Source organism: Simochromis diagramma, unplaced genomic scaffold (assembly GCF_900408965.1).
Source record: "Simochromis diagramma unplaced genomic scaffold, fSimDia1.1 OVJJ01000487.1, whole genome shotgun sequence".
Classification (NCBI taxonomy): Eukaryota; Metazoa; Chordata; class Actinopteri; order Cichliformes; family Cichlidae; genus Simochromis; species Simochromis diagramma.
In genome coordinates, this window is record NW_024387305.1 from 3,888,032 (window position 1) to 3,914,257 (window position 26,226).

The 26,226-nt window shown below is 40.3% G+C and overlaps 3 protein-coding genes across 5 annotated transcripts; 1 reads left to right on the forward strand and 2 right to left on the reverse strand.

Annotated features, from left to right (window-relative positions):
- Window positions 1-2: 2 nt before the first annotated feature.
- On the reverse strand, window positions 3-2,514 carry atp5md (ATP synthase membrane subunit k). Its single transcript, XM_040004944.1, has 4 exons — window positions 2,400-2,514; window positions 1,100-1,204; window positions 864-957; window positions 3-121 (listed from the first exon to the last, which is right to left on the reverse strand). Exons 2-3 carry the CDS (start codon window positions 1,184-1,186, stop codon window positions 868-870), a joined length of 177 nt encoding a protein of 58 aa, XP_039860878.1. The 5' UTR covers window positions 1,187-1,204; window positions 2,400-2,514; the 3' UTR covers window positions 3-121; window positions 864-867.
- A 75-nt stretch (window positions 2,515-2,589) lies between these two features.
- Window positions 2,590-16,964, forward strand: pdcd11 (programmed cell death 11). 3 transcript variants are annotated; one of them, XM_040004930.1, is made up of 36 exons: window positions 2,590-2,711; window positions 3,007-3,129; window positions 3,795-3,941; window positions 4,114-4,278; window positions 4,586-4,747; window positions 4,827-4,947; window positions 5,125-5,300; window positions 5,422-5,529; window positions 5,644-5,856; window positions 5,966-6,090; window positions 6,176-6,236; window positions 6,893-7,039; window positions 7,161-7,412; window positions 7,518-7,643; window positions 7,726-7,920; window positions 8,075-8,245; window positions 8,345-8,558; window positions 8,719-8,868; window positions 9,200-9,312; window positions 9,410-9,909; window positions 10,023-10,085; window positions 10,357-10,453; window positions 10,632-10,721; window positions 10,807-10,909; window positions 11,392-11,569; window positions 12,419-12,475; window positions 12,568-12,690; window positions 12,813-12,935; window positions 13,179-13,344; window positions 13,623-13,739; window positions 13,842-13,988; window positions 14,168-14,418; window positions 15,461-15,629; window positions 15,740-15,893; window positions 16,184-16,349; window positions 16,502-16,964. In XM_040004930.1, the coding sequence occupies exons 2-36, from the start codon at window positions 3,028-3,030 to the stop codon at window positions 16,671-16,673; spliced, it is 5,424 nt and encodes a 1,807-aa protein (XP_039860864.1). In that variant the 5' UTR covers window positions 2,590-2,711; window positions 3,007-3,027; the 3' UTR covers window positions 16,674-16,964. The 3 variants fall into 3 exon arrangements, with proteins under 3 accessions (XP_039860864.1, XP_039860865.1, XP_039860866.1); XM_040004931.1 differs by having other exon boundaries at window positions 13,845-13,988; XM_040004932.1 differs by having other exon boundaries at window positions 3,798-3,941.
- A 133-nt stretch (window positions 16,965-17,097) lies between these two features.
- On the reverse strand, window positions 17,098-25,469 carry zgc:175214 (uncharacterized protein LOC557610 homolog). The gene is made up of 7 exons (XM_040004943.1): window positions 24,813-25,469; window positions 24,257-24,622; window positions 22,530-22,683; window positions 21,071-21,113; window positions 20,539-20,580; window positions 19,669-19,751; window positions 17,098-17,874 (listed from the first exon to the last, which is right to left on the reverse strand). Exons 2-7 carry the CDS (start codon window positions 24,279-24,281, stop codon window positions 17,754-17,756), a joined length of 468 nt encoding a protein of 155 aa, XP_039860877.1. The 5' UTR covers window positions 24,282-24,622; window positions 24,813-25,469; the 3' UTR covers window positions 17,098-17,753.
- Window positions 25,470-26,226: the final 757 nt, after the last annotated feature.

The following is a 26,226-nucleotide window of genomic DNA, read 5'->3' on the forward strand; positions in this document are numbered from 1 at the left end:
TGTTTTGGGCATAGATGTTTTTATTGTTAACATTGGAAAACCAAACACTCAAATTTCATTACAAGCATGTCCAGCTGCTCTTTCCATTCCAAGCTGTTTGAAATGATGGGCAAATGGAAGCCTGTAAGGACAAAAGAGAGTCAATCAATTCAACTGAATAACTACAACATGGTGCCAAAGAACACTTTCACATGTGGCAGAGTAAACGACCTGCTTTGCCATGCAAGCCACAGTTGCTTCCCCAATAGTTTTCAAAATGAGCAAGATATGAGTTTTTATTCGTTAGCAATTTATCGTTTTTATGCACAGCAAAAAACATTGTTTGCATACCACAGACAAAATACACATTTAGTGCAAACATGCAAGTGTAGTAATAGATAAGCAGAATAAGCATGGGTGATAAATATGGATCATAACTCTTCTTTCAGCTGCTCCCTTCAGGAGTCACCACAGTGGATTATCCGCCTCCATCTCTCCCCACCCTAGCATCCTCTGTCACACCAACCCCCTGCATATCCTCCTTCACTACAGTTCCATATTCCCAAATAAATATGGGTTATAAATTCTACCATTAAGAGCAGAATAAAATTGTGTAATAAAACATAATTAAAGCTAACAATCAGAATTTCATCAATGTTTTGGTTTAGCAGGGAGTAGTGAAGAGTTACTATCGCAGTTTGAAAATCAGATATATTTAAAAGAAATAAATCACCTAATGACAAATGGATAGACACAACGGTAACGTTCTGCTAAAATTTGACTTGACCATAGTACTTGGAAAGCTGGTGGCTTTCTGTCCCCCAAATCTTGTTGCTTGCCTACAGACTGTAAACACTGAAAAGCAGAAAGACTAACATACTTACATAATCACTTTTCTGTGACAGCAGGCTTTTTCTTAGGCTTCAATTTGAAGAAAAGGGCGATGGCTGCTAGGCTAGCATATGTGGCCAAGACACACTTAAAAAAAAAAAAAAAAAGGGGAAGGGAGAGTATATAAATGCTGTGAGCAATGCAGTATGATAAAGTATGACAGCAGCAGGGACATAGATTCTTGCTTTTAAACAGCTATACAATTAAGCAGTTTATATACACAACTCACATTCCTCCTTCCTGTGATTGTGTATGAATTGAAGTACTTGGCAATTCCAGTGAACTGGTGCTGGGTTCCAGCGTCATGTCCTGCCATGATGGATATCAGATGGTCCTACACAAGAAAAATGGCAAATAAATAATTAGTATACTATATGATAAGCAGATATATTGACTGTACAGAAAAACAACGTCTTCCAGATGCTCCCTTTAGGGGTTGCCACTGTGCATCACCTGCCTCCGTCTCACCCTATCCCTAACATCCTCGACTGTCACACCAAACCTCTGCATAGCCTCCTTCGCTACATTTGTGAATCTTCTCTGTGATCTTCCTCTTTTCCTCCTGTCTGGCAGCTCCAGCATCTTATTCCCAATTTAACCACCCTCTTCTCTACACTCAAACCATCCTATCCTCCCCTCTTGAACTTTGTATTCAAAGCGTTTGACCTGAGCTGTCCCTCAGATATATAATAATTTCTAATTCTGTCCATCCTGGTTACGCCCAATGGAAATTTTAACACCTTTAACACTCCCACTTCCAGGTTGCCCACCTGTCTTTCTGTTAACGCAACCATCTCACTACCATCGTCTAAAACTCCATTTTCACTCTTGCTGAAAGAACAAGTTCTCCCAAATGATTACTACACTTTGTAAGTAAATCATGTCTCTATTTAATATTTTATGGTAGTGATTTGGTTGGGAGCTACTGATCAGAGAAGGCATGACACGACACGATATATTATCATTTTCTGTAAATGTAGAGAGAGGTGAATTTAGAAATCATCAAGGTCCTAACAGAGACTATAGCTAAAATAAATTAATTCCTAGTACTGGGTAGACTTTATGGGTGTTATTTGAGAAGGGGGAGCTCGAGCACGTTTGCAACTACTACTCTGATGCACAACAAAAAACCTATCGGTAAATTAGCTACTTAAAATTAGTACCAGCATAGTTACATAAGAGACGTTACAGCCTTTATAGTTGCTAGCCCAACATGGTACGTCATTAAGATATGACCGACGTGAAGGACATGTCTTCGCATGAACACCTAAAATGCCAGGTTTTGCTTCTGTTTAAACAACGCTGCAATTCAAATGCATTAATACGAGACATTTTAGCGAGTAATGCACACTCTGTAGTCAGTTAACGTTAGCTTGCTAGGTTAGCTTGCTAGGTAGTTTATTAGTTTCAGATCCATGGCTTAAGCAGTACAACATCACAGATGCATTGTAAAGACAACTTGACTCTACTTATAACTGCTCAAAGCAAAGTAAGTGGTCCAACTTCTTTCTCAAGGTCTTGAGGCTTACCTTAAACACTCGAGCCCAGTACAACCAGAATGAGACAGGTGCCCTTCAGCAGAGGCCGCAATGCTAAACTCGCTAGGAAGTCCCGCCCATGGTCAGCGATCTAGAACTGCGCCATTATTTGTTAAAAATACTGTCACTCAAATTTAAGGCCGAGAGCGTTCACTGAATGGCTAATGTCGGTGCCAATTATTCGTTCTTCGCGGTCATTGGGCAAAATTTGAAACGCCCACCGGAGTTTTTCTTCCGGGCTAAGGTCATGGCGTGTTGCTGAACAGCATGTGAGTTTGGATAGCCACAAACCGGAGATTTAATGTAAGAAACCTTTCATGATTCTGATCGTATATTTAAATGTACGTTTACAGCAATACATCATATATTTAAATCTTCAGTCCAGTGGAGGTTTTTGTTAGTGTTTGTTCGTTTTATACCCGGTATTATTTAGCTCGTAATGTCGTGCATTTGGAGTGATTAGATCGACGAATATAGATGGACTTTTATCACTAAATAAAATAATCTGGCTCTCGCAGTCTCAGTGATTTGAAACTTGTGCACATGTGAACTAATAACAATTAGATGTCTTTTATAATGGCGACATTATTTTTCTTAGACGTCTTAAAGAACTTCATAGATGGCATCGGCGGAGGAGGACTTCCCTCGAGGAGGGACAGCAAAGAAGTCCACTGGGAGTAAAACAGTGGTTCATCGAACAGAAGCGGATAATCTGTTTCAGGTAGATTTTAACTTCCATCTGTTTTTGTCTGTCTTACTGAGTGTAAAAATAATTGATCTGGGTTCAGAGTGCAGACAAAAGTGATCAAAATTAATAACCACAGGTATGTTTTTCACAAGAAATCCTTTTTAGTTATTCAGTTTCAACTCGGAGTTCCTTTTTTGTAATGTGACAATGGCATGTACAAATGAAAATTAAATTGGAATTTATCTTTTGTTGACCCGAATGTGTTGCTGCCTACATCTTGTGGAGAGGCATTGCCAGATGTACAGTGAAGCCATCCATATCACTAACCCAGCCCTTCTGCTGATCTGCATCTGGAATCACTTCTGCACAGAAGTACTTCTCAACTCAAAGTTGGCTCTGTTTTGGCTCAGAAACTCTGTGGCTTCCACTGCAAATCAAATTATAAATGAAACAGACATCAGTGAGGCAGAATTGATTGTTACTGCCCCCGATGCATCTAGCACAGGACAGACCTGGTAAAGAGATCTGCTCTTTGCCACACCCGAGCTCCTTAGCTATGAGGTTAGGCCAATATTGTTTAAAAAAAAAAAAATCCCTTGATGTCACCTGGTCTTAAATAGGCTATTGTATACTACAACACTAGAGTGTATTATTAAAACATATTGCACATTTGGCAGTAATTTGCTTTTCTCTTGCAGTCGTCTAATGAACAAGCTGAAATCAAGAAAAGAAAGGCAGGAGCCAAAGATGACAGCAAAAAGCTCAAGAAGCAAAAGGCAGAGGAAAAGAAAGTTGGCCTGACACTTAACGCTCCAGTCAAATGTGTGGAAATTCTGCATGTTAAGGTAATCAATCTCCCAATAACCTCTACAGTACATATACAGTATTTGAATGGGTTTTTTTACGTTTCATTTCCTCGGTGTTTTCTGCATCTAAAAAAAATAACACTCTTAAGCAATTTTTTAAGCTCTTGCAGGATGCTCGTCTCAGTAACAGCTTGTGTGTGTTTTTTCCCAGGATGTGAAGGAGGGCATGCTGATGCTAGGCTGTGTGAAAGAGGTGACAGACTTTGAGGTGACCGTCAGCCTGCCTAGTGGCCTGCAAGGCTTTCTCAGCATCAAGAACATCTGCGATTCATACACCAAGCTGCTGAGTGAGCAGCTGGACTCATCTGACACAGAGGTTGGCCTATATAGTAATGAACAGAATGTTGTAGGAGATTTGAATTGTCTTGGTGTTGAGGACATTTCTGCTTGTGAGTGTGCAACAGTGTAATTCAGTCCACAATATTCATAAAATCTTTTAAAAAATCAAGACAACATTTCTATATTTGTATATTCTATAACACCGTCTTCGCTCACATACTCAAAATGTGTTAGCTGACCCTCGTACATAGTAACTCTGTATTAACTGTGTTTTAATTGTTGTGCAGCGTTTTGTGACTTTTAGGTCTGTAAAAGTGCCATATTAATTACTTTATACTTTGTAGGAAATCTGCTCTTTGCCACACCTTTTCTACCCCGGCATGGTGCTCAGGTGTGTGGTTGCCAAGTTGGATGTAACGAAGAGAGGCTCGCTTAGCATCCAGCTGTCAATCAATCCAAAACTGGTCAACAAAAGTCTGACCCCGAGTGCACTGAAAACTGGCATGGTGAGCCGTTAGTGAGAGTAACTGTTTAAAAACATCCATCAAACCTGCATTTACAGAAATTGTTGTATCTTTTGTGTAGGTCTTGAGTGCGTGTGTGGAGAGCGTGGAGGATTACGGCTACATCATTGACATTGGTGTCAGTGGAACCAAGGCCTTTCTGTCTAAGGAATCCCTGAAATTCAAACACAACAATGCTCAAGGTATGGAAAAATAACTTGTTGCTCATTTTGGGAAACAGTTGTTTTGTTTTTCATGCATGATTTGGTTGTGTTTCATCAGGACATTGCAGATGTTTTCAGTTTTTATAAAACAAATGTAATCAGTTGTTTTTTTTAAAAAGGATCTCTCAAGCATTTGTGGTTTCTGCACATGTACAGAGCTGAAAGTGGGTCAGTATTTGACTTCCCAAGTAGAAGAGGTGAAGAATGATGGTCGCGTGGTCCAGCTTTCTGCTAACCTGACTACGATTGCTCAGACTTGTGCTGAACCCAAGCAGGGCTGGAACCTCACAACACTTCTTCCTGGCCTTCTGGTCAAAGCTACCGTCAAGGAGGTAAAGACGGTGTTTTTATGTTATCCGCTATATGTGTCCTGCTATTAAAACAACATGAAGCAATCACCAGTGAAATATAACCTCTGAACTGCATGTAAAAGCCAGTATGTTGGTATTGCAGGTGACCAAACACGGCCTGATCCTGGACTTCCTGTCCTCGTTTAATGGCCAGGTGGATTTTCTCCACATGGAGCCAGAACAGGCTTCCAGCTACACTAAGGGACTTCAGGTAAAGTAGACCTGGCATGTTTAACACAGCGCCTATGATAAATGGGTGTTTAGAAATTTTGATGCCGTGTGATAATTTGAGAGTACAAACCTCCTTTTGCATCCATCCATTCAGGTGAATGCGCGCGTGCTGTACATCGAGCCACAGACTCGTCTGGTGGGAATGAGCCTGCGCAGCCACCTTATTCACCTTGAGACTGGGATTGAGCCCGTTCCTGCAGGTAGGGAACGGATTGGAGAGGTGGTGAAGGAGTGCAAGATGACCGCTATGCACCACCTGTCTGGAGGAGTGTTGGAACTTCCGGACAAAACGTTGGCCTTTGTACATGTAAGTCAGCGTGATGCTTTGGACAAACTTTAACTTTTATAAGTCTTGTATTTATATATTTTTTCATCATAAGATGAGATTGAGATCATTTTATTGTCTGCGTTGACAGCGGAACCACCTGAAGGAGTCTAATGAGCAAACTAATGAAAACAGAGTGTTTGCCCAGCCTGAGCACATCTGCAGGATCCTGGACTTCAGCCCCATGGAGCAAATTCATTTTGCTACTTTACGCAGGTATGTTACACTTCATTTGAGTGTCCACAGTAAATGTAGACTTCACTGTTCTGATCTTTGCATGCCTCTCTTCTTTTGATTTTAGGAGTGTGATTGGGAAGCCTTTTTACAGATACCATGATGTTCAGGCCGGTCAGGTTGTGGAGGTAGGAACAGAGAATCATCTTTTGTTGGAAACTTGGCTTACATGTAACTTTTGATTATGAAAGTTTGAGTCAATGAAGTCTTTCAGTGCATTAAGAGGATAACATCGACTTTATTAGGCAAAAAGCAAACTCATGGTCTGTTATTTATTGGGACAAATTTTAGTTTGTTTTTGGAGAAAACTTAAATTAACACTCACTCAAATGAACTCATTAAGTAACGTATTAAGTCTTACACAATAAGTTTGTTTCCATACAGAAGCAAATGGTACAAATATCACTTGTTTCTATTTCTTGACCACACCTGTGGTGTTGCTGTGAGGTTACTTTGGAACTTGTCTTTGCAAGAAAGCAACTAAGTGTATTTCCCAAAATATCCCTTTTTAAAAAATCCGTCTACTCAGTTTAATTTTTTATTGCGTCAAACCAGAAATGGAAACTCTCCTTGGCAGACATGTTAAAAATATCTTTGACTTAGGAACTCCAGTTTAATAATTTAAAATAGTGATGCTGAATGGATGACGCACATTAGTTAGAATTGCTGTAAATGAGCCTGAAACGGAAGGTTTAAACTGTGCACAGTTAAATCCTCACCTCTCTTTATTGTTCCCTGTTGTCTGTGTTACGTGCTTTTCTCTCAATGTTTCTCTTTCTCCAAGGGGACAGTGTCAGTCCTGCTGAGTCATGGGATGGTGGTGCATCTGTCTGACCACATTAAAGGTTTGGTGCCTCGAACCCATCTGTCTGACATTGTCCTGCAGAATCCGGAGAAAAAGTACATGGAGGGCATGAAGGTCAAATGTCGGGTAAGTGCACTTCTGCCCTAACAAACAACTATAAAACTTCTGATGTGAAGTTTCAGCTGTGAGCGCTGATTTGCTGTTTATTGTTCCACTGAATATTTGTGTCTGCACACTTTGTCTTCAGGTGCTGTCAGTAGAGCCAGAGAATAAGAAGCTGTACCTGACCAGAAAAAAGACTCTGGTTGAAAGCTCCTTGCCGTTGTTCCTGAGCTATAATGACACTCGTCCTGGTCGTGTGTCCCACGGCTATATCGTGAGCGTAAAAGACTTTGGCTGCATTGTCCGTTTTTACAATGGGGTTAAGGGTCTGGTGCCGCTCAGTGAGCTGAGCTCCGAGCCCATCGTTCGTCCCGAGGACATCTTCTACGTTGGGCAGGTAAACGGATCGAATGTCATGTACACTGAGATTCCTGTATGGTCTTGATTTGTGTTGTTTCTGTGATGTATCTCACAAGTTTGCTGGTCTCGATTGATAATCCAGGTGGTAAAGGCTAAAGTTCTTCAGTGTGATCCTGAAAAGGGAAAGATGGTGCTTTCATTTAAGGCAGTGGTCGAAAAAGAAAACGAGGAGACTGAAAAACCTGAGTTTGACTGTGAAGTGGGGAAGGTAAGAAGTCGTCTCTGTGGCTTGTTCAATTGAAAATATAATCTTTTGTCTTATTTTTATTAATTTGTCTTATGTATTGTAGAGGCTGGATGCAAAGGTGCTGAAAAAGTCACTCAATGGTTTGGAAGTGGCCATCCTCCCGGATGAGATCCATGCTGTACTGCCTATGAGCCACCTGTCTGATCACATGTCCAACTGCCCTCTGCTGTGGGAGAGCCTGCAGGAAGGAGATATCATCTCAAAACTCATCTGTTCAAGCAAGAACAAGCAGAATATTGTATCCTTTTTTTCAGTAGCCTGCAGATATTTTGCAGATCTGACCACCCGATGACCTTTACTCAGCTTTGATTGATTCACTATGTCCTCTTGGGAAATTCATACATCTTCTATTTTGAAAAATGTGTGTTTCCTTAGCTGCTTCTCATTTAAAGACTCTCACCAAGAAACCAACAGTGAGATGGTCACTGGAGGAAGGAGTGGTTGCCAAAGATTTCTCTGAGATCACTGTTGGACTTCAGCTGGTTGGCTGGATCAAAAATATCATGCCCTATGGTGTCTTTGTGGAGTTTCCATACGGCCTTTTTGGACTTGCACCCAAATCAGTAAGTAAAGAACTTTTAATTTGTAAACTGAAAGGCTCATACTTGTATAACAGTTATATATTTTCCTGGTTAAATTTTCAAATGTTTCTGCTTTTCCAGGCCATGACTGACAAGTTCATCAGAGATACGACAAACACCTTCCAGGTTGGCCAGACGGTCATTGCTAAAGTGACAAACCTCGATGAGGAGAAGCGGCGATTCCTGGTCACACTGAAGATTTCAGAGGCCATATCACCACAGGGGGATGCCCAGACAAGACTCATTAATGGTCTTCAGGAGAGAAGAGCAGTCACTGAAATGTTGGTTATGAAAGGTATGTGTGAAGTCAATTAGATATAAATAGTTGCCTTTTGCTAAGTGTGTCAATAAACGCTGGGAGCTATAGACCCACGAAAGGCCAAATAAGATTTGAGTTGCAGAATTCCAGACATTCAGTGAGACATAAGTTCCTGTTTTTGTTTTGTTTTTTCTAGATAACAGTGAACTTCAGCAGCAGCTGGCTGCTCTGTCTGTTGGACAGAAACTGAAGCTGACTGTGGATACTGTGAATGACACCGGTGCCACGTTTAAGTCTGATGGCTTGATTGGTGCTACCATTCTGGCCAATAAGCACCACATGATGGGTATGTACTGAACAGGAAAAAACTAAATATTTATCATATTATTATTATTATTATTGTTATTTTTTGCTTTGCTTTGGTCAGTGAAGCTTTAATTTTGAAGAAAATATTAAATTGGTTGGAACTTGTGGATCAAAAGCACAAGGTCAAATAGACGGGTGAGCTATTTAGTGTGTATGTTGTTTTCACAATATTCAAAACAATATTATATTATATCTAATAACAGATGAAGGGAAGTATGAAGTTTACCGATTCATAACATCAGGAGGTTACAGAGAAGTTATTTTGTATGAAAGATGAGCTCATATGTAACCAAAAACTGTATTTTTTGCAGGTGTTAAACTGACCGAAGGACAGAAAGTCGGTGCAGTTGTCCTTCATGTTGACATGCTTTCTGCTTGTGTCCATGTCTCTATCCTTTCCAAGGTGATGGGGAAGAAGAAATCTGTGAGTGTTTATATATATATATATATATTTTTTAAAATTAGATCTATAAAAATATAAATCCACCATTTGATTGTAATGTTTTTAATTTTTTTTATAGCTGGCTGAAGGGTTGAAATACACAGCAATGGTGCAGCACGTAGACAAAGACTTTGCCGTCATCTCATTGGGTGACACGGCACAGCTGACTGTGATCCAGACTTGCAGCCACCTGAATGAGATATTCCTGTCTGAGTCAGAGAAGCTGAAGGCGGGCATGACTTTGTCAGCTGAAGTTATTGAACCCAGCTGTCAAGAGCTGCAAGGGCTCCCTTTGGTGTCGTGGGAGCGCAGTATGCCAGAGCGAAAGCGCACAGCTTCAGAAAACCAGACTGGCCGCAAGGGCCACTGCTTTGGTGAAATCCTGCAGGGCACGGTGCGGACAGTAAAACCTACCTGCATCCAGGTTACCTTAGAGGATGGAAGCTCAGGTAGCGTGCATGTGTCTGAAGTGGTGGAGCCTGCAGAAGTGCGCCTGGGATCTTTCCCCACGTCATCAGTGAAAGTGGGCAACGTGGTCACCGCCAGGGTTATCGGAGGACGAGAGGCTTCCAGTCACAGGTAATGATGGCTGTTGTGCCTCATTTTACCTGCTGGAGTAGACATATGATATGTATTCATTTTCTTTGTGTTATGTAGTAATGTAGATGTAATCGCAACTGTTTCTGTTTCAGATTCTTGCCATTCTCCCATCCAAAGTTCACATACACCATTTCCGAGCTAACGCTGATACCCAGGTAAATGTACGACACAAATAAACTCGCATTCTGGTTTTTATATTGCGTCACCTGAGCCTGATCATTATTTAATCCTAAAATATCCAAACAACCATCATTCACACATTAACATCTCCAGCCTTTTCTGTTACTAAAATATTGCACATGTGTTTAAAATGAGTAAAATTTGTTGCACTATAATTTTCATTGGGAATTTCACCCTCCCCAAACTCTTGCATATTTTGTGCTTTTTCTGTTTTTCATCTTTTTGGTCTTTTTTCCCTCTCTGTAGCAAACTGAATGAGAGTGTCGATTTCAAACCAGTTACAGCAAAAGAAAAACTGAGCAGCTATACAGCTGGGGAGGAAATTACATGCTTTGTATCAAAGGTAAGCTTTGAAGATCGAGATGGCTTTATATTATTTTACAAGTTTTGCCCCAAACTTGAAGTGATTGTACATTAAAAAATCCAAAAACAATTTCAAAGGAAAAAGAAAGCCAAAAAGCAAGCTTGGAATTTATGTCCTCTTTCTTTTTTCTTCAATGTCTTCATGTTTCTCTCGCCAGTTTAACTCGGACAGAAAGTCTTTGGAAGTCACGACTGATCCCAGTGTTTCTGGAACGGTTGAACTGCTGGCAATGACCACTGATCCTAAAGTAAGTTTGTGTCTTTGCAAATGTATAGGAAGAGCAAATGTTATTTGTAAAAGGTCAATCATCTTACACTTTGTGCTTATTCGAGGATATCGGCCACCCCGAGAAACTGTACAAGCTGGGCCAAGCAGTCCGTGCCAGAGTGGTAGAAGCGAGCTTCACTCCTCATCGCTTTGTGCTGTCACTCACAGGTAAGAGCTACATGAGGGCGATATAGCCTCAACATATAGATTAAGATGTTTCTAGGAAATGTGCAATAATGACATTTATAAAGAAAATTTTTTATTTTATTAAAAAAATATCTGCAAACCAAAATAAGGGCATTTTGCATCCTCCTGTTCCATTAAGCTGCTATCAGACTACTGAAGTTACAGTTTGAATCTATTGCCACAAGGTGGCAGCAGCAGCAACATTATAGTAGTAGTGACACAGCATAAGTCCAATATAAGCACTAAAGTAGCCTAGCTAGAAGTTTTAGTGAAAGTGTAACATAACAGCTTAACATTTTAATTAGCAGTAACTGAAGTAACTTAACTTCATTGTTGATTTAGCTCCATTTTTAGCTACTAAAGTTTTTGTGTTATGTTATTGTTGTTGGATCTTCTAGTTTTGAAATCTGTATCACATAAAATCGGGTTAATTTAATTTCTGGATTCCTTTTTTTTTTCTCCAGGTGTCCATAAACTGGAGAAAGGCAGCATTACTTTGGGGATAGTAACAAATATTCAGCCACAAACTGGCCTGCTGGTCAAACTTCCCTTTGGGGGCATGGGGACTATTGCTGTCACAGACCTTGCTGATGCCTACAGGCCAAACCCACTGGCTGTTTACAACAAGGATCAGTTTCTCAGGTCAGTGTGGATGATCTCTGTTATAGACCGTGTGCAGAAAAGAATAGTTTTAAGCTAATCTGCACTAGCTTCTGTTATCCAGTGCAAACTTTAATTTTGCATTTATTTCATTGTTTTTCTAAATTACCAGTAAGCAAATTAAGAGTTAAAACTTTTTGAGTGTAACAACGTTAAACTATATTTATTTATCGGCTACTGAAACACTACAGCTCCCATCATCTTGCATGATAAAACAATGCAAGTGTTGCAGCAGCAGTAGATTTAACTGTAACCTGTTTTCTTCTCTTATAAAAACCGATTTTTCATCATAGCTGTGATGTCTGCTGCAGTGTTCAGTTCTCTCTGTCCAGCTGTTACAGTAATGTGACACTCGTTGGCCCACATCTGTGGAACAAAAATCTGAAAAGCTAAAGTTAGATCTAAAAAATGTTTTTTTTCTATCAGAGCTCATGCAGGCAACTGTGCAACGAAGTAATGAGAGAACTTTTCTTTTGGAGCAGCACCTGGAAGTTCTGTTTTCCCTTCAGCTTTTTTTTAAATTCAATATATCAACCCACACTTTACCTTGTGGATTTCTCTTTTTTATTAGCTGTAATATTGCTGTGCCAGCTTAAATAGAAAATACCTTTTTTCAGTGGTTTAGTCGATACAAGTACATTTGTTATTTGAAGTGGAGTCAAAATTCAGTCTGCAGAGTTCAGTTATGTGTCACTGACATGAAAATATTAAAATATCGTCACAACTTTAATCTCAAGACTTTCTGATTAAACATGTTTAGTGACTGTGAAGTAAATATTGATTATTTTTTAATATTTTTATTATATTTATATTTTTAAAATATTTTTTCAGGTGTTACCTTCTAGATAATGAAAATGACAAGTGGCAGTTGTCTCTGCGACCATCAAGGTATGAGAAGGCATCGTTGTAAAAGTTTGATTTGTGATGATTTTTGTTAATAAAGCAATAAAAATGTATCGTGTTATAACGTGTTCCTCCAGGCTGAACCCAAAGAAGGCCAAGCCAGCAAAAGACCCAGAAGTGTTGTCTGTAAACAAACTGAAGGCAGGCCAGATCATCAGAGGCTATGTGAAGTCTGTTGGAGAGCAGGGAGTCTTCATCAGGTAACTAAGAGATCCATCCACAGCATGCTAATGATTGTTTTTAGAAACATTTCAACATTTATTCTAACATTTCCGCTCTTACTTGTTATATCTTCTTACTGTTCTATATAATTGTCTTTCAGGTTGTCAAGAAGCATCATTGGAAGAGCTGAGCTCCAGCAAACCACCAAATACTTTGTTAAAAATCACAAAATCGTCTCTGAGCACCTGCCTCCCAACGCCCTGCTCACCACCAAAATTCTCAGGTAAAGTCAGCTCAGAGTTCAGAAATCACTCTTCAGAATTTATGCTTTGTTACCAATTTTCTACACCGATCCAGCTTAGAATTATATCTTAACTGCCATTAATGTAGCATTTAAAAATAAAAGGGAAAAAGTTCATTATCATACCAAGTTTCAGAAGTTCTCTGGGACGGCTTCAGGTAGGGACTATTTTCAGACTCCAAACTGCCATCCTACCATTTTAGTTTTTGCTATTCTTGTCTTCAGTATTGACAAGGAGGAGGAGTTTATCAACCTCTCGCTTCTCCCTGAGGACACCGGGAAGCCAGACGTCCTTCCAGAATCGCTCGGTCTGCCGCTGCGTCTCGTCAGAGAGGAGAAGAAGAAACAAGATAAGAAGAGCAAGAAACGCCCAGCATCTGAGAGCGAAGAGGTGAAAAGACACATTCAGTTTCATTTTTACTTTCACATGTAAATTTATTTCATTTCCTTGTGTTTTCTATTACATTGTTAACTCTTTCATTTTATGCTCTGATATTTTTGAATCATCACTTTGCATTTTTGACAAAAACAAGGCCATTGTTTTTTTCATCTTCCATTTATCATCTTTGGGTCTGACAATAATAAATCCTGCACTGATCTTTGCCTTGGTGACTTTATATATGTATTGAATTGTGGTTTATTTGGGTCTTAATGGTTCTTCATTGGCAGATCTCAAAGAAAAAGAAGAAGGAATCAAAGAAGGCAAGAACTGATGATAATGATAGTGGAGTAGAGGTGTACTTCAGAGAAGAAGAGGATAAGGAAGATGAAGGAAAACCTGCAAAAGTAAGCAACTGCTTATAAACCTTTACAGTCTTGTAAATCTCCATAGATTGGGTGATTTGAATACACTTAACCAGAATCTTATGAATACGTTCTCTCCCTCAGCAGGTTACATCCAGTGCATCGTGTCCATCTAGACTGCAGGTGACAGCAGGTTTCTCCTGGGATGTGGGTCTTAGCTCCCTGAAGCCTGCCTCTGCAGCGCAGGAGGAGGACTCGAGTGATGGAGAAGACCAAGAGGGAAGCACTAAGGTGAAAAAAGAAAAAGATGTACATTCTTAGAGTTAGTGGAGAAACAGAACTTTCAGCACATCAGTTTACCCCTTAAAAGACCTCATTCATAATTTATCCATTCTCAACCTTTCTCGGCTCTATCCCATCTCCTTTTCCTTCCTGTGTTTTACCTTAAATGTGCTCTTTCCGCCTCCCAGCCCCAGAAGAAGTCTCGTCATGAGCAAGAGCAGGAGAAAAAGGAAGCAGAGAAGGCTTTGATACAGAGAGAGGCTGAGCTGATGGATCCAAACCTGCGGCCCCAGGATGCAGCTGCCTTCGAGCGTCTGCTCCTAGCATCACCCAACAGCTCGCTGCTGTGGCTCCAGTTCATGGCTCACCATCTGCAGGCTACACAGATCGAGCAGGCCCGCACTGTCGCTGAAAGAGCCCTGAAAACGATCTCCTTCAGGTAATGGTAGACTTGTAGATGAATACACGCACTTAGCAACTTTATTAGTTACACGTGGCACACAGTACTGCTGGCTTATGTCTGTATGATAGAGATTTAGCAAGGTGCTGGAAACATTGCGGTACTGACATCATAGTGTTACACAGGTGCTGCTTATTTATAAGAAGTTCTTTTATTGTGGTGCAGTTCTTTTATTCCACCTCATCCCAAAGGCTTTCTGTTGGATTTAGAAGCAGTTTGAGTTTTGAGTCAATTCATGCTAATGCACACCCAATCATTTTGTTCAATAAGCAGGCCTGAAATATGGCAGGAATTCCTCAGTTCAAAAAAGAGCTTCAAGAACTTTACTCCTAGCAAGGTTCCCAAGGAAGTCAAGGAGATGTGTGGAAGTAGGGAGGCAGAATCAGGAACAAGTGAAGGTTTTGTTAAAGCTTTAGCTATCTTTTTGACTTTAACCCCTGCTGCCACCACCTAAACAGAGAGGAACTAGTCACAAAAACAAGCTAAACAGAAGTTATCAAGCACACTCATATGCCACAAAGACATGCTGTCAGAACAATGGCTCTGTTGCACAGGGGCTTTCCTCTCTCTGGTCGCAAGTCCTCTCTTTACTCACTGCTTTGTGTTAGGCATTTAATAATAGGTCAGCTCCAGTTTAAAGTGCAAGACATGGTTAGCTGCAACAAGCTACCACCTTAATTGTAGGTAGTTGTTTGTAAAAACTCCAGTGCTTTCTAAAATAGTCATCCCAGCCTTTCTCACATGAACGCCTTTCTGCATTCAGATCACCTTTTTTCTGCACTTTGATGTTCACTTTTAACTGCAGCAGCTTTTGAACTATATTTACACGCCCAAATGCTGCAAGTCTGTTCTAAAAATGGTTGACTAAATAATCGTAGTTTAGTCAACCAGTCAGCTACAGCAATGAGTAGTTGAATTTGTTTAACTGATAAAGCGATCTCTGCATCCAGTTGCAAGAAAGTTTGTGCACAATTTAACTAAAGATGGTTAGATGTGTAAAATTGTGCCTGTTGTGGTTCAGGGAGGAGCAGGAGAAGCTGAATGTGTGGGTGGCCCTGCTGAACCTGGAGAACATGTATGGCACAGAGGAGAGTCTCAAGAAGGTGTTTGAGCGGGCAGTGCAGTTCTGTGAGCCCATGCCTGTATACCAGAAGCTGTCTGAGATCTACGCCAAGTCCAACAAAATCAAGGTACTTTCTCAGAAAATACCAAAATATTTAGGTACGCATATTTAAATAAGCATCTGATATATGCACGATCTGTGTGTTGTTGACTCATTGTGGGGGTTTTTTGCACCCAGGAGGCAGAGGGCCTGTATAAGACGATGGTGAAGCGCTTCCGTCAGAATAAGGAAGTATGGTTTAGCTATGGGACCTTCCTGCTTCAGCAGGGTCAGAGTGATGCTGCCAGTAATCTCCTGCAGAGGGCGTTGAAGAGTCTCCCTCCAAAAGAAAGTAAGAGAGCCTGTTTAAACATCTTGTCATACTAAAGTGATCATAGCGTCTGTATGTACAATACCTCCTATGTACATTTGATGTATGCTGTCCACCAATAACTTAGCGCTCATGGTTTTAGCAGTTATTCTTAAATATTAGGGTGGCTGTTTATACAGTTGCATCCCACCACCCAACACCACCACTAGCACTGAAACTGATGCAATATTTTTAACAATTCTTTTCACCTGTCAAAGCTGTGTTTTTCTACAGGACGTAACCTTTTCTGTGTTCTCATCCTCTTCTCTCAGGTGTGGATGTGATCGCCAAGTTCGCTCAGCTGGAGTTTCGTTACGGTGACGTAGAGAGAGGTCGCAACATGTTTGACAAAGTCCTGAGCACATACCCAAAACGTACCGACCTGTGGTCTGTTTTCATCGACCTCATGGTCAAACACGGATCGCAGAAGGAAATCAGGTGAACAGAAACTCTCTTTTCATCGTCATGGTTACCATACGTTATTCCATATGCTATAGCGTCTGTGTTCCTAAACAGTTACACACTCATAAGAACTGACATGTGAGATGGATAAGTGTGTAATATTGTATTACAACTTCTGCCTCTTTCAGAGCGCTCTTTGATCGAGTGATCCACCTGAGTGTTTCTGTGAAGAAGATCAAGTTCTTCTTCAAGCGTTACCTGGAATATGAGAAGACACATGGCACCCCTCAGAGCGTCCAAGCAGTAAAAGAAAAGGCCATTGAGTTTGTGGAGGCTAAAGGCACAGAGGGTACCAAGTAAAGTCCAGATATATGCAGGCAAACACCTTATAAATGCAGGTGGACACACGTGACTTGCTGTGTATTTGTATCCTCAGATGAGGAGGAGCATTTTCCTCAAAATGACCAATATTTTAGCTTGTAATTAAGTTTTTTGTAATAGTTGTGGACTCTTGAGTGTTGAACTTGTATGCCACAATACTGTGGGTCTATAAAACAACAGTTTTGTATGATAATGAGTAAATCATGTCACGATGATTGCTGATTGTTTGAACAGATTTATAAAAGTTTCAATAAAACCTTTGTCAGTTGACTCGTCGACCTTTCAATAAATCCAAGGCTGTTACAATACATTACATGACGCTTTATTTAAAATACAAAAGGACAATATATATAGGGAGACATTACATACAATACATACAGGCAAGACTAGTTTTCTATCAGTCTTTTTTTTTTTTTTTAAAGGGAAAAGGGCCTGGGACACAATCGGTAACAACATCATCTACTTAAATCGTCGTGGTTGTAATCCGGCTGGTCTGTTTCAGCCAGAGGGTGTAGCTGCCTCTGGCTCCTGGAGCATTTCACCTAAATTGGCAGTATTGAAGATGCATGTATGGCACAGGGTTATAGGGTGATTGACGTGGTTTGTGCTGGCTGTATTGGTAACACCCCTGAGATATTAGAGGTATCCATACTGATCCTGTAATTTGATGTCCTGCTCAATGCCAGTAGAGTCATTTCTCTCCGGCAGCGTTGCACCAGTCGTCCAGTGACAGTGGCAATGATCCAACTTTCTATTGCTGCTCCTTTTCCTGTCTTTTTTTTCTTTTTTTGGTGAACAGTGCAACATGGAAGTAGAACTAGGAGCATTTTAATGAAAGATCCTATTCATTCACCCTTTCTGACTGATTTGACCAAATCATGTTGGTGCTATCAATATTCAGTTCCCATGAAAGCATAACTGCTCAAAGGTCAGCAGCAAAGCTGCTACTTGGGGCTCTTTAACATTTCTTCAAGATGACCCTTTTGTTCATCTTCTCTAGTGTATTTAATGTGTGTGTTTTCTGTAAAGGGAGTCTTTTCTCTTCTTCCGATGGCTCGTTCACACCTCCTCTGGGTCCATAGGCCCCTCGGCACCCTGGGGAGCGTCCGAGTGTAGCCGCAGGATGGGCTTGTTACACATGGGGCACACGCTGCGGATCTCTAGCCACTTAAGCAGGCACCTGACAGGACAAGAAAAATAACAGCTTGAAATAATACTGCATAGCTGGGGGTTTTTTTTATTACTCAGGATTTATTATCGGGACACTATTATTGTTGCTTTAGTTTTGGTTTTTTTTTTTTTTTTTTAAGTCAACTTTTAAAGCTTAAAATAGCAGGAAAGAACTTTGTTTCCTGTTGAAATGAAAAACGACAACATCTCCCACAGCAGTACTGCTGCGGTGGAGCGAGAGGGGTACGACATGCAGAAAAGGGGCGCAGGCTGCTGCATCTCAGCCATGCGTCATGTTGTAACCTGTTCACCCACTGAGCTAAATTGACGCCTCTGCACTTTTTGGAGAAAGTAAAGTAACTTTTGTCATTTAAAAGTGCCACCAGCAGATGTCACACAGGACTCCCTTGCTCTACTTCCTTGGGATTTTCAACTGCTGCAAATGTTTTTCACATCATTTTTGCATTTGCACACATCAATACTAAAGTATTTAGATATGATCGCAAATATAATCTGTAATTTGTCAAATTTTCTACCAGATTATATGAAGCTGTTGGATTATGTAAAATAACATCACTGCTACCAAATTTTGTGACCATGTCTAAATACTACGAAACAGCGTTTTGTTTGTGCCACCTATTATAATAAAGCAGAAGTTCTAAGAGTGGTGAAACAACACTCACACTTACTTTACAAAAATTCTAAGTGGATCCTTTTTAGAGTTAATTATTGATGACAGAATGGGCAGTGTGGCGCAGGTTAAAGAACCACTGCTTTAGTGTAACACTGGTTAACCTAAAAAACAGCTTAACCGGTGTTACACAAAAACAAGAAGCTGGGAAAACCAGTCCACTAGGTTGGGTCTGTCCTCAGGTGAGAATATTAAGTAACACTAAAATTCCCCCAATTAAAATTTTACATCCAGCATTTGGTTTAACCTTTTTTTTTTTTTTCTTTGTGTGTTTCTAGAAGAATAAGAAAAATATTTTTTAACCATTTATGGCCACTGACTTTATAGTCAACCTTATGAGCACCCTCTAAGTAGAATTTCACAATCTGCTAATTTTTGGGCTCATTTTAATGACAACTAAATCACTTGGCTTTTTACTTTCCACAATAATTAGTTAACAGAACAACATAACAAAACACACCTTGTAGATTCTCATGTGTTACGAAACTGGATTTTTTTGAAACTGTAAATGTGCCCGTCTCTAAAGCAGGGTTGTTAAGTAAGGTTTGGTTTGAGATCAATTTTTTTATTTCCCAAAAATCAATAAATGAATAATTTATTTAGCACAATTCAGAGTGCTGCATATTGAACTGAGAGAATAGAAACAAAGCATCGATCCAATCACACTAATATCAATCGATAGTATCAATATTTGATTATAGTTATCATATTTGCAACCATACAGACAAGCAGCCAAGCTAACAGTTAAAAACAGTTTTGCAGTCATTGGAATAAAAAAGGGGAAATAAACAGTTGTGCAAATGCTATTGCAAAACAACCCGTAGCTTTCACTGACGCCTGTTTTATTAATCTAGTGGGTAAATTAAATTCAAATTAAGTAGATTTGTCCTCACAGGATCACTGTGACATTGCAACCCGTTTGTGTTTATTCTTTTCGCTAAGATTAAAGTAAAGGCTGCCTCTCAGTGTGTCCCACACAAAGCATTTAGTTTGTTGTGACCTCGCCACGCCTAATGAGAATGACATTAATTTAACTTAACCGAAGAGAACGGCATATAATTGCAGCTACTATTTCTACTGAGCTTTTCACATCACTGTTTTATTAACACTCACTTCTTGTGAAATGCATGTGAGCACGGACACACTCCCAGCTCATCTCGGGTCCTGAATTCTTCCAGACACACTGCACAGGTTTGCTGCAGAGCACAAACGACACAGAGGTTAGTTCGGTTGGCTTTTTTCTGGTTATAGACATCATATAAGATAAGATAAGATAAAACTTTATTAATCCCTCGGGTGGGTTCCTCTGGGAAATTCGGTATGTATATGTATGTATGTATGTATATATATATATATATATATATATATATATATATATATATATATATATATATATATATATATATATATATATATATATATATCCTTACAAACCTAATACACTTGCCTTTTTGTAGCTAAATTTAAGTGGTAAATTAATTTACCGTTTTGCTTTAAAGTGCAAGTATGTCAGTGTTGTGAAAATGTGCTTTTATCTTAACTGTGTTTTCAGGCAGCAGGGCTATTTCAAACTAAAAAGAGAAATTGGATATTGAATTTATACCAAAATTAGCCCTAAGCCTTGGTTTTAAACAAAATACTTAGAAGTTGTTTTTTTTTTTTTTTTTTTTAAACAAAATCACAAGAGGCAGGACAGAGATGTTTTTTATAATGCATTTTGAATGAGTGCAGTTATTCCTGGAGCCCTACATTCTGCAGGCACTCTCACACTGACAGTATTTAAGATATTTTCAGCACATCTCCACCCTGAGTACGTGCAGCACGCTAATAACGTCTGAAGGAGAAACTGATTGAAAGAACCAGCCAAACATTCCCAGCACATAATGATCTCATCTAAACTGGCACATAAACAATGTGGGCAACAAACAGCTGACATTGTTTAACATAGGTCTGGTTCACATTTTATAAGAAACTATGACTTACTCCAAGAAGGCTTAATTTTTTGCTTGCCCCCTTCAGCACCACCTGCAGAATAAAAGGGGAGAGAAAGAAGAAATGTGTTGGGTCATGTGATCTATGCGTCAGCATCATGGGTCAACTGGGGTGTTACACGGCAGAAAAGATACAGTGTAAAACGGCATTTTTGTGAAAACATAACTGATATGTGTTGATTTACAACTACATGGGGAAAAAAATCATTATAAATGCAGAGAAAACAAAAAAACCTGCAGTTCCTGTTCAACCTTCCCTGTCTGAAAGCATTATTACCAACTGTCAACACGCTACACTGTTAACACTCTGCTACCAGTTTAGTGTATGGGGCCTCATCACACGGATTACCATTTTGAAACCAGAACGTAGCGACACATAGATGGATTCGAGGTCATCTAAAAGAGGGGGTGTTAGATTTCACAGTTGGCGATATCAGCCTAAGATGTTACACTTGTATTTATAACAGGCCTAAGAAGCTGGTGTTACATGTGCACCCACAGTGGCAGATACTGCATTGACATACCTCATTGTAACTGAACTGCTCCCTAGTTCCTTGTTGCTTCAACCTGGGAGAGACACAAAGAAAACAACATCTGTAACAACTGTGACTTAAGTTCTGTGGATCCTGACTTGTGATTGCAAGATAAAACACACACACACACGCACACACCACTCAATCCTAACTTAATTTCACAGAACTGCTCGCATTTCCTGTTCCTCCAGTCCATTACTGTGGTTAAATTAGCAACATTTATAGAAACTTGTTTGCAATTTTATTCTCGACTAATATTTCAAAATGTTACTCATAATCATGTTGAGCCTGGCAGGATGTTCATTACTATCTGAAGAAAATTTGATAACAGCATTAGTTGTACTATTTATGTCTTTTTTTAAAAATGATTTGTTTATTTTTTAAATCAGACATTTTTTATGAGTCCTTTACACTAATTGCACTAACCTCATTTATTGGGTGTAGCACAATGGTCCAAAAATACAGTGCTGACATCCTGACAATATCATTTCATGAACGTAATACACTAAGCATAAGGAAATACACTTTGCTTTAACAAACACATGAACTTTGTACAACACGCAGCATTCATATTGATTTGGAATGTTGTAAATGAAACTCCAGTAACTTTGTTTCTCTGTTTTGCTTTAGATGGCCAGTGGTCACTAATTTTCCTGCACTGGTGCTGTACACGTGGCATATAGTGGCCTTAACAGCCTTTCGCTGAAATCTAGGGAATCACAGGGTAAGCAATGATATAATGCTGTTAGAGTATGTTGCCCACAATTATCTCACTATCATAATACAAAGATTCTACAACTCTCAACACATTGGTTTATTAAATCAATGTCGGAAAGTCTTACAATCAATATATGGGTAAAATGTATCAATAAACAAAAGAGATCAATGCAGCATTTTGCTGTATTATTATTTCCCCCACCTCCACTAAAAATAGCTTCATCTGAACACACCCCCCCCCAAAAAAAAAAACAAACAAACCAAAAACAAAAAGAAACCCAACACCCATGTATGCAAGAAGAGTGAAACAAAATGACTAAGATATAGTCAAAAATGAAAGACATGAGGTAGAATGTGCTAAAATACTCTGTGGTGAACTGCAGAGTCAGTAAAAATGATTGGAGTTCATGAATAGCAGCAACCTTTTTTTCTAAGTGCTTTGCTTTTGCCTTATATAGAGAATATTTGTTGTTCTACACAAGAAATCCAAGCATAAATTGTGTTTTAACAGTTCTAAACAACATGTCACACCTTTGGCAGCTCAACACTTGCTTGGTAAACTTGTATGACATTCGCTGCTAACATTAACACATCAAATACGTGAAGATCGCTGACTGCCAAGGTGGTTAGGAATTAAGTTGAAGCTGCCGTGGCAGCGTGTTCCAAAGCTTGCTCAAACTTGCCCAAAAATCTCGAACTACTGGTTTGTTTATCTCAGACTCGCCCGACCTACCTGAAAAGGTAGCAGCAGAAGATGAGGCTGAGCATGAAGACGAAGAGGCCGATGCCCAGAACAATGACATAGACATTGAGCGGCAGGTGATAGATGTCAGACCCCATGCTGCAGTAGTGTTCAGAACGCTGAGAACCCAAACCACACTGGCATCCTACCAGGAAAAGTTTTGAAATAACAGATTACATACTTAACTTGTTTGCCACCTTCTAAGGTAAAAGTCCAACATGTAAAATCAAGTTTGAGGAATTAGAAGACTTTCTCATTTCAACTCTTTGATGGGATGCCCATGAGAGAGAAAAACATAATAAAATCCTGTTTTCTTTTATAGGTCATGAATTTGAAATTGGTTTAGGGTTGCTGTCTTTTTAAAGCTGCATTTCTTCAGCTTTAAACAGAGAGATGCTGAAAAAGAGACTGCAGCATTGTTTAATCTCCCACTATATCCAGCTATCTACAAAGATTTAAAGTATGCAGCCGTTAGCACCGACAGTTTAAAGTGAAACTGATAGCATAAACATTAGACTGTGCAGTTTGTTTGAGCAATTACTCTGGTAGAAGGTAATTTTCCTTTCTAAGGAATAAAGGGAACGCCCAAACTCTTATTGGCAAATCATAAACACTTTATTTCCAATATAAAATGAAAAGAAAGATTAATCATTGAAGACAAGTACACAAACGTTGATCATTAACAAGAACATGGACAAGCTTCTAGTGCCAGTAAAGCTGAGTGTGTCTGCTGATGTGGAACTATAAATTGCAAACGCATGTGACACTCTAGATAAACTCCACAAAAATCACAAGCTTTACTCACAGCATTTGTTAAGGGTTCAAATTTAGTAAGTGCTTAGTTGCAGGTGTGTCTGGGGAACTGTGACTGGCACTGTGGTGGCAACTGAGACGCTCATAGGACTGTGCGTTAATTTGCTGTGAACAAGACAAACATGAAGGGCAGACATCACTTCCGCCACACCACCATCTGTTCCACAGACTACAGAGATGACTGGTAGAGTGTGAGCTCGTGTGTGTGTGCGCTCGGGGATGGAAAAGCAAAGCTGCGTGGTGTCTGTGTGGTACAATCGAAATATGTGTGCGTTGCAGGTGGCGGGGGGGTGTGATGCATTAAACAGAATGAACTTGGGGGACAAGGGCCATTTGGTAAAACAATAGCAGAGGAAGCCCCACTTCCACAGGCCACATGTGTTCCTATTAATTTGTAGCGAGGATGCTCTTTGCCAGCCTCTAAATGTCCATGTGTCTCTCTTTAGAGTGAATGAATGGGTACAGCTTGCACACTGTGGGGGGTATGGGAAGGGTAATTTGACATGGCTGGGGGTTGGGGGATTTACAAGAACCGGGTGGAGGGTTTCATAGGAAAGACCTATTGTAGCATAATGAAAGATACAATTAGGAATCACCCCAAAGAAAAAAAAGAAAAAATATGGAGCAAGGTAACAGAATAAAATGTCACAGTTGTCAACAACAACAAAAAACCCCAAACGAAACAACATGTTCTGGAAAGCAGCTTATTTTAAGTGCTCTCAGCTCACTCTTCAAAACACTATCTAAGGCCTCCACTCCCTGCAATTTGCCCATTCACAAGCACATCCATTATCTGAATCCCATTAGCCAACAGCCAGCAACTAAGTAACTTAGTTTATGAAGTAAGTACATGTGCTTCCATCTCTCATATATTTAGAGAAGTGCCAAGGAATCCACTCACTTACCGTTACACCATTGGAATGGTTGCATGAAATGTGACTCCCAAGGCAGCCGCAGTAAATTCAGGCCCTGTCAGGAAAAGGCTGGAGACAAGCCAAACTCGTGGGCTGGAGCTTCGGACACTGAAATCTGTTTTGGAGTCTAGATTCAGTTACACTGAGCTGGATTGCTCTTTTTCTTGGGTTGTGCTAGCTCCCGCAAACAACAACCATCAAGATTTGCTCAGATTCCACAAATCCTCTGGAGGTGTGGTTTTGTTGGCTCAGCAATCTGTGCTGCCCAACATTCCCAAATCTGGATTAACCGCTCTGTGTTAAGATTGGGAGATTTGGGACTGAGGTTTGGACCAGGACTGGAGACCTCATGTGCTCCTGGATCCCAGTGAGAATGATGTCATCACAGAAGAGAAAAGAGACAAAGAAAACCTGTTTAGATGAGATGATTGTTTCTCATATATCTCACACCAGGTGCAGCTCAGCAGTTGTTACTGTGAGAAACTGATTCTCGCTTGATCGCAGTGTGGTAAACAACACGGGCTGCTTTGTAACAGGAAATACTTACATTTCCACCAGAAAGGGGCCTCTTTGACTTCACTTTGTGTCTGCAGTGTCGTCCCTTCACGAAACTCAGTAACAGCTAGCTTTCAAAATGACAGTCCTCACCCATTGAAGGCAATTATCTGACATTAATCTGTGCTTTGTCTTCCTCGAAAAGCTGCTTTTTTTAACAGGGGATTTTCACAAGTCTCATCCCCCTCTTGTCTCCTCTGTTGTCTCCTCCTCCAGTCTTCTGATCTTGCAGTTGATATTTCTCCTCAGCACAGAAGGCAAAGATATGCTTCCTTCAAAGCCCAAACAAAGTGAGGACAGCTCCATGCAGTCAACAACAGTCCTCTTGCTGGGTTTGGTGTTTTGCTTGCGAGTGTGTGTTTGTGTTTCAGTCAGTGGATGTGTGCGCGCGTAGGGGGGGATCCTACTCTCCCTCTAACCATCTGCTGCTTCAATTGAGAAGAAAAAAAAAAATCTGAGACAAAGGCGGTGTGTGCGCAAGAGTGTGTCTGCGTGTGTCGCATTCAGCCTCTTGCACCTCCAGCTGGCTTTGTCATGGCAGGCTTCCCTTCTTCCTCTTTCAATCTATAATGGTGCTCAGAGAGAGAGCCTGCGATTCGCCTTTCCCTTCCTCCTCTTGCTCTGCTCTGCCTTGGGTTTGTAAACAGATCTCTGCTCATGTGACCAGCCGTTTTGCCTCGCAACTCTCCTCTCCCTCAGCCCTCCCTTGCTACCTCTGTCCTCCAATCTGTAGGCAGAAGGAAGGCAGAATGAGCCAGACACTGACGAATAGGGCTCCTGCAAGCATGCTGATGTGTATGTGTCTGTATGCGCACACCCCTGTGCCTGTATATGTGAGAGGGAGAGAAAAGAGACACTTGCAGCAAAGTCAAGGGAGGCCCCGGTCAGTGATATGCGCATGGCTGATGTCCTGACAACCAAAACAAAGCCATTTGTGTGAAATGGAGGTCAGAAAAAGAATAAATGATTCATCGTCATTCCTCACTTCACACATAACCAAACGGTATTTTTGTAATAGTGTGATACTCGCTTTTGTTTTGAATATTTGCTTTGTTTGATCTAATATTATATATATATATATGTAAATGATGATGTCACTGCTTTGTGACAAGAGAACCAATAGAAAGAACATGAATCAGGAAGTACGTCTGCATATGAGATTGTATAGATAAGATAAAAAGTGGGAAGAGAAAAATGACAGACAAAGACGTTGTGTTCATGCCACCCCCACACCAGGAGCCCCGGCTGCCAATTCACTGAGGGAGAGAACAGCTGCTGGGCTACTGGGCAAGCTGCGAAGCGGTCAAGGGGAGTGCTGCTCCTCTAATCCCTAAGGGCAGGGAAAGAGGGAGGGAGAGAGTTCAATAGGATACATGCCATTTTCATTTACCCCTCCTCTCCTCCTT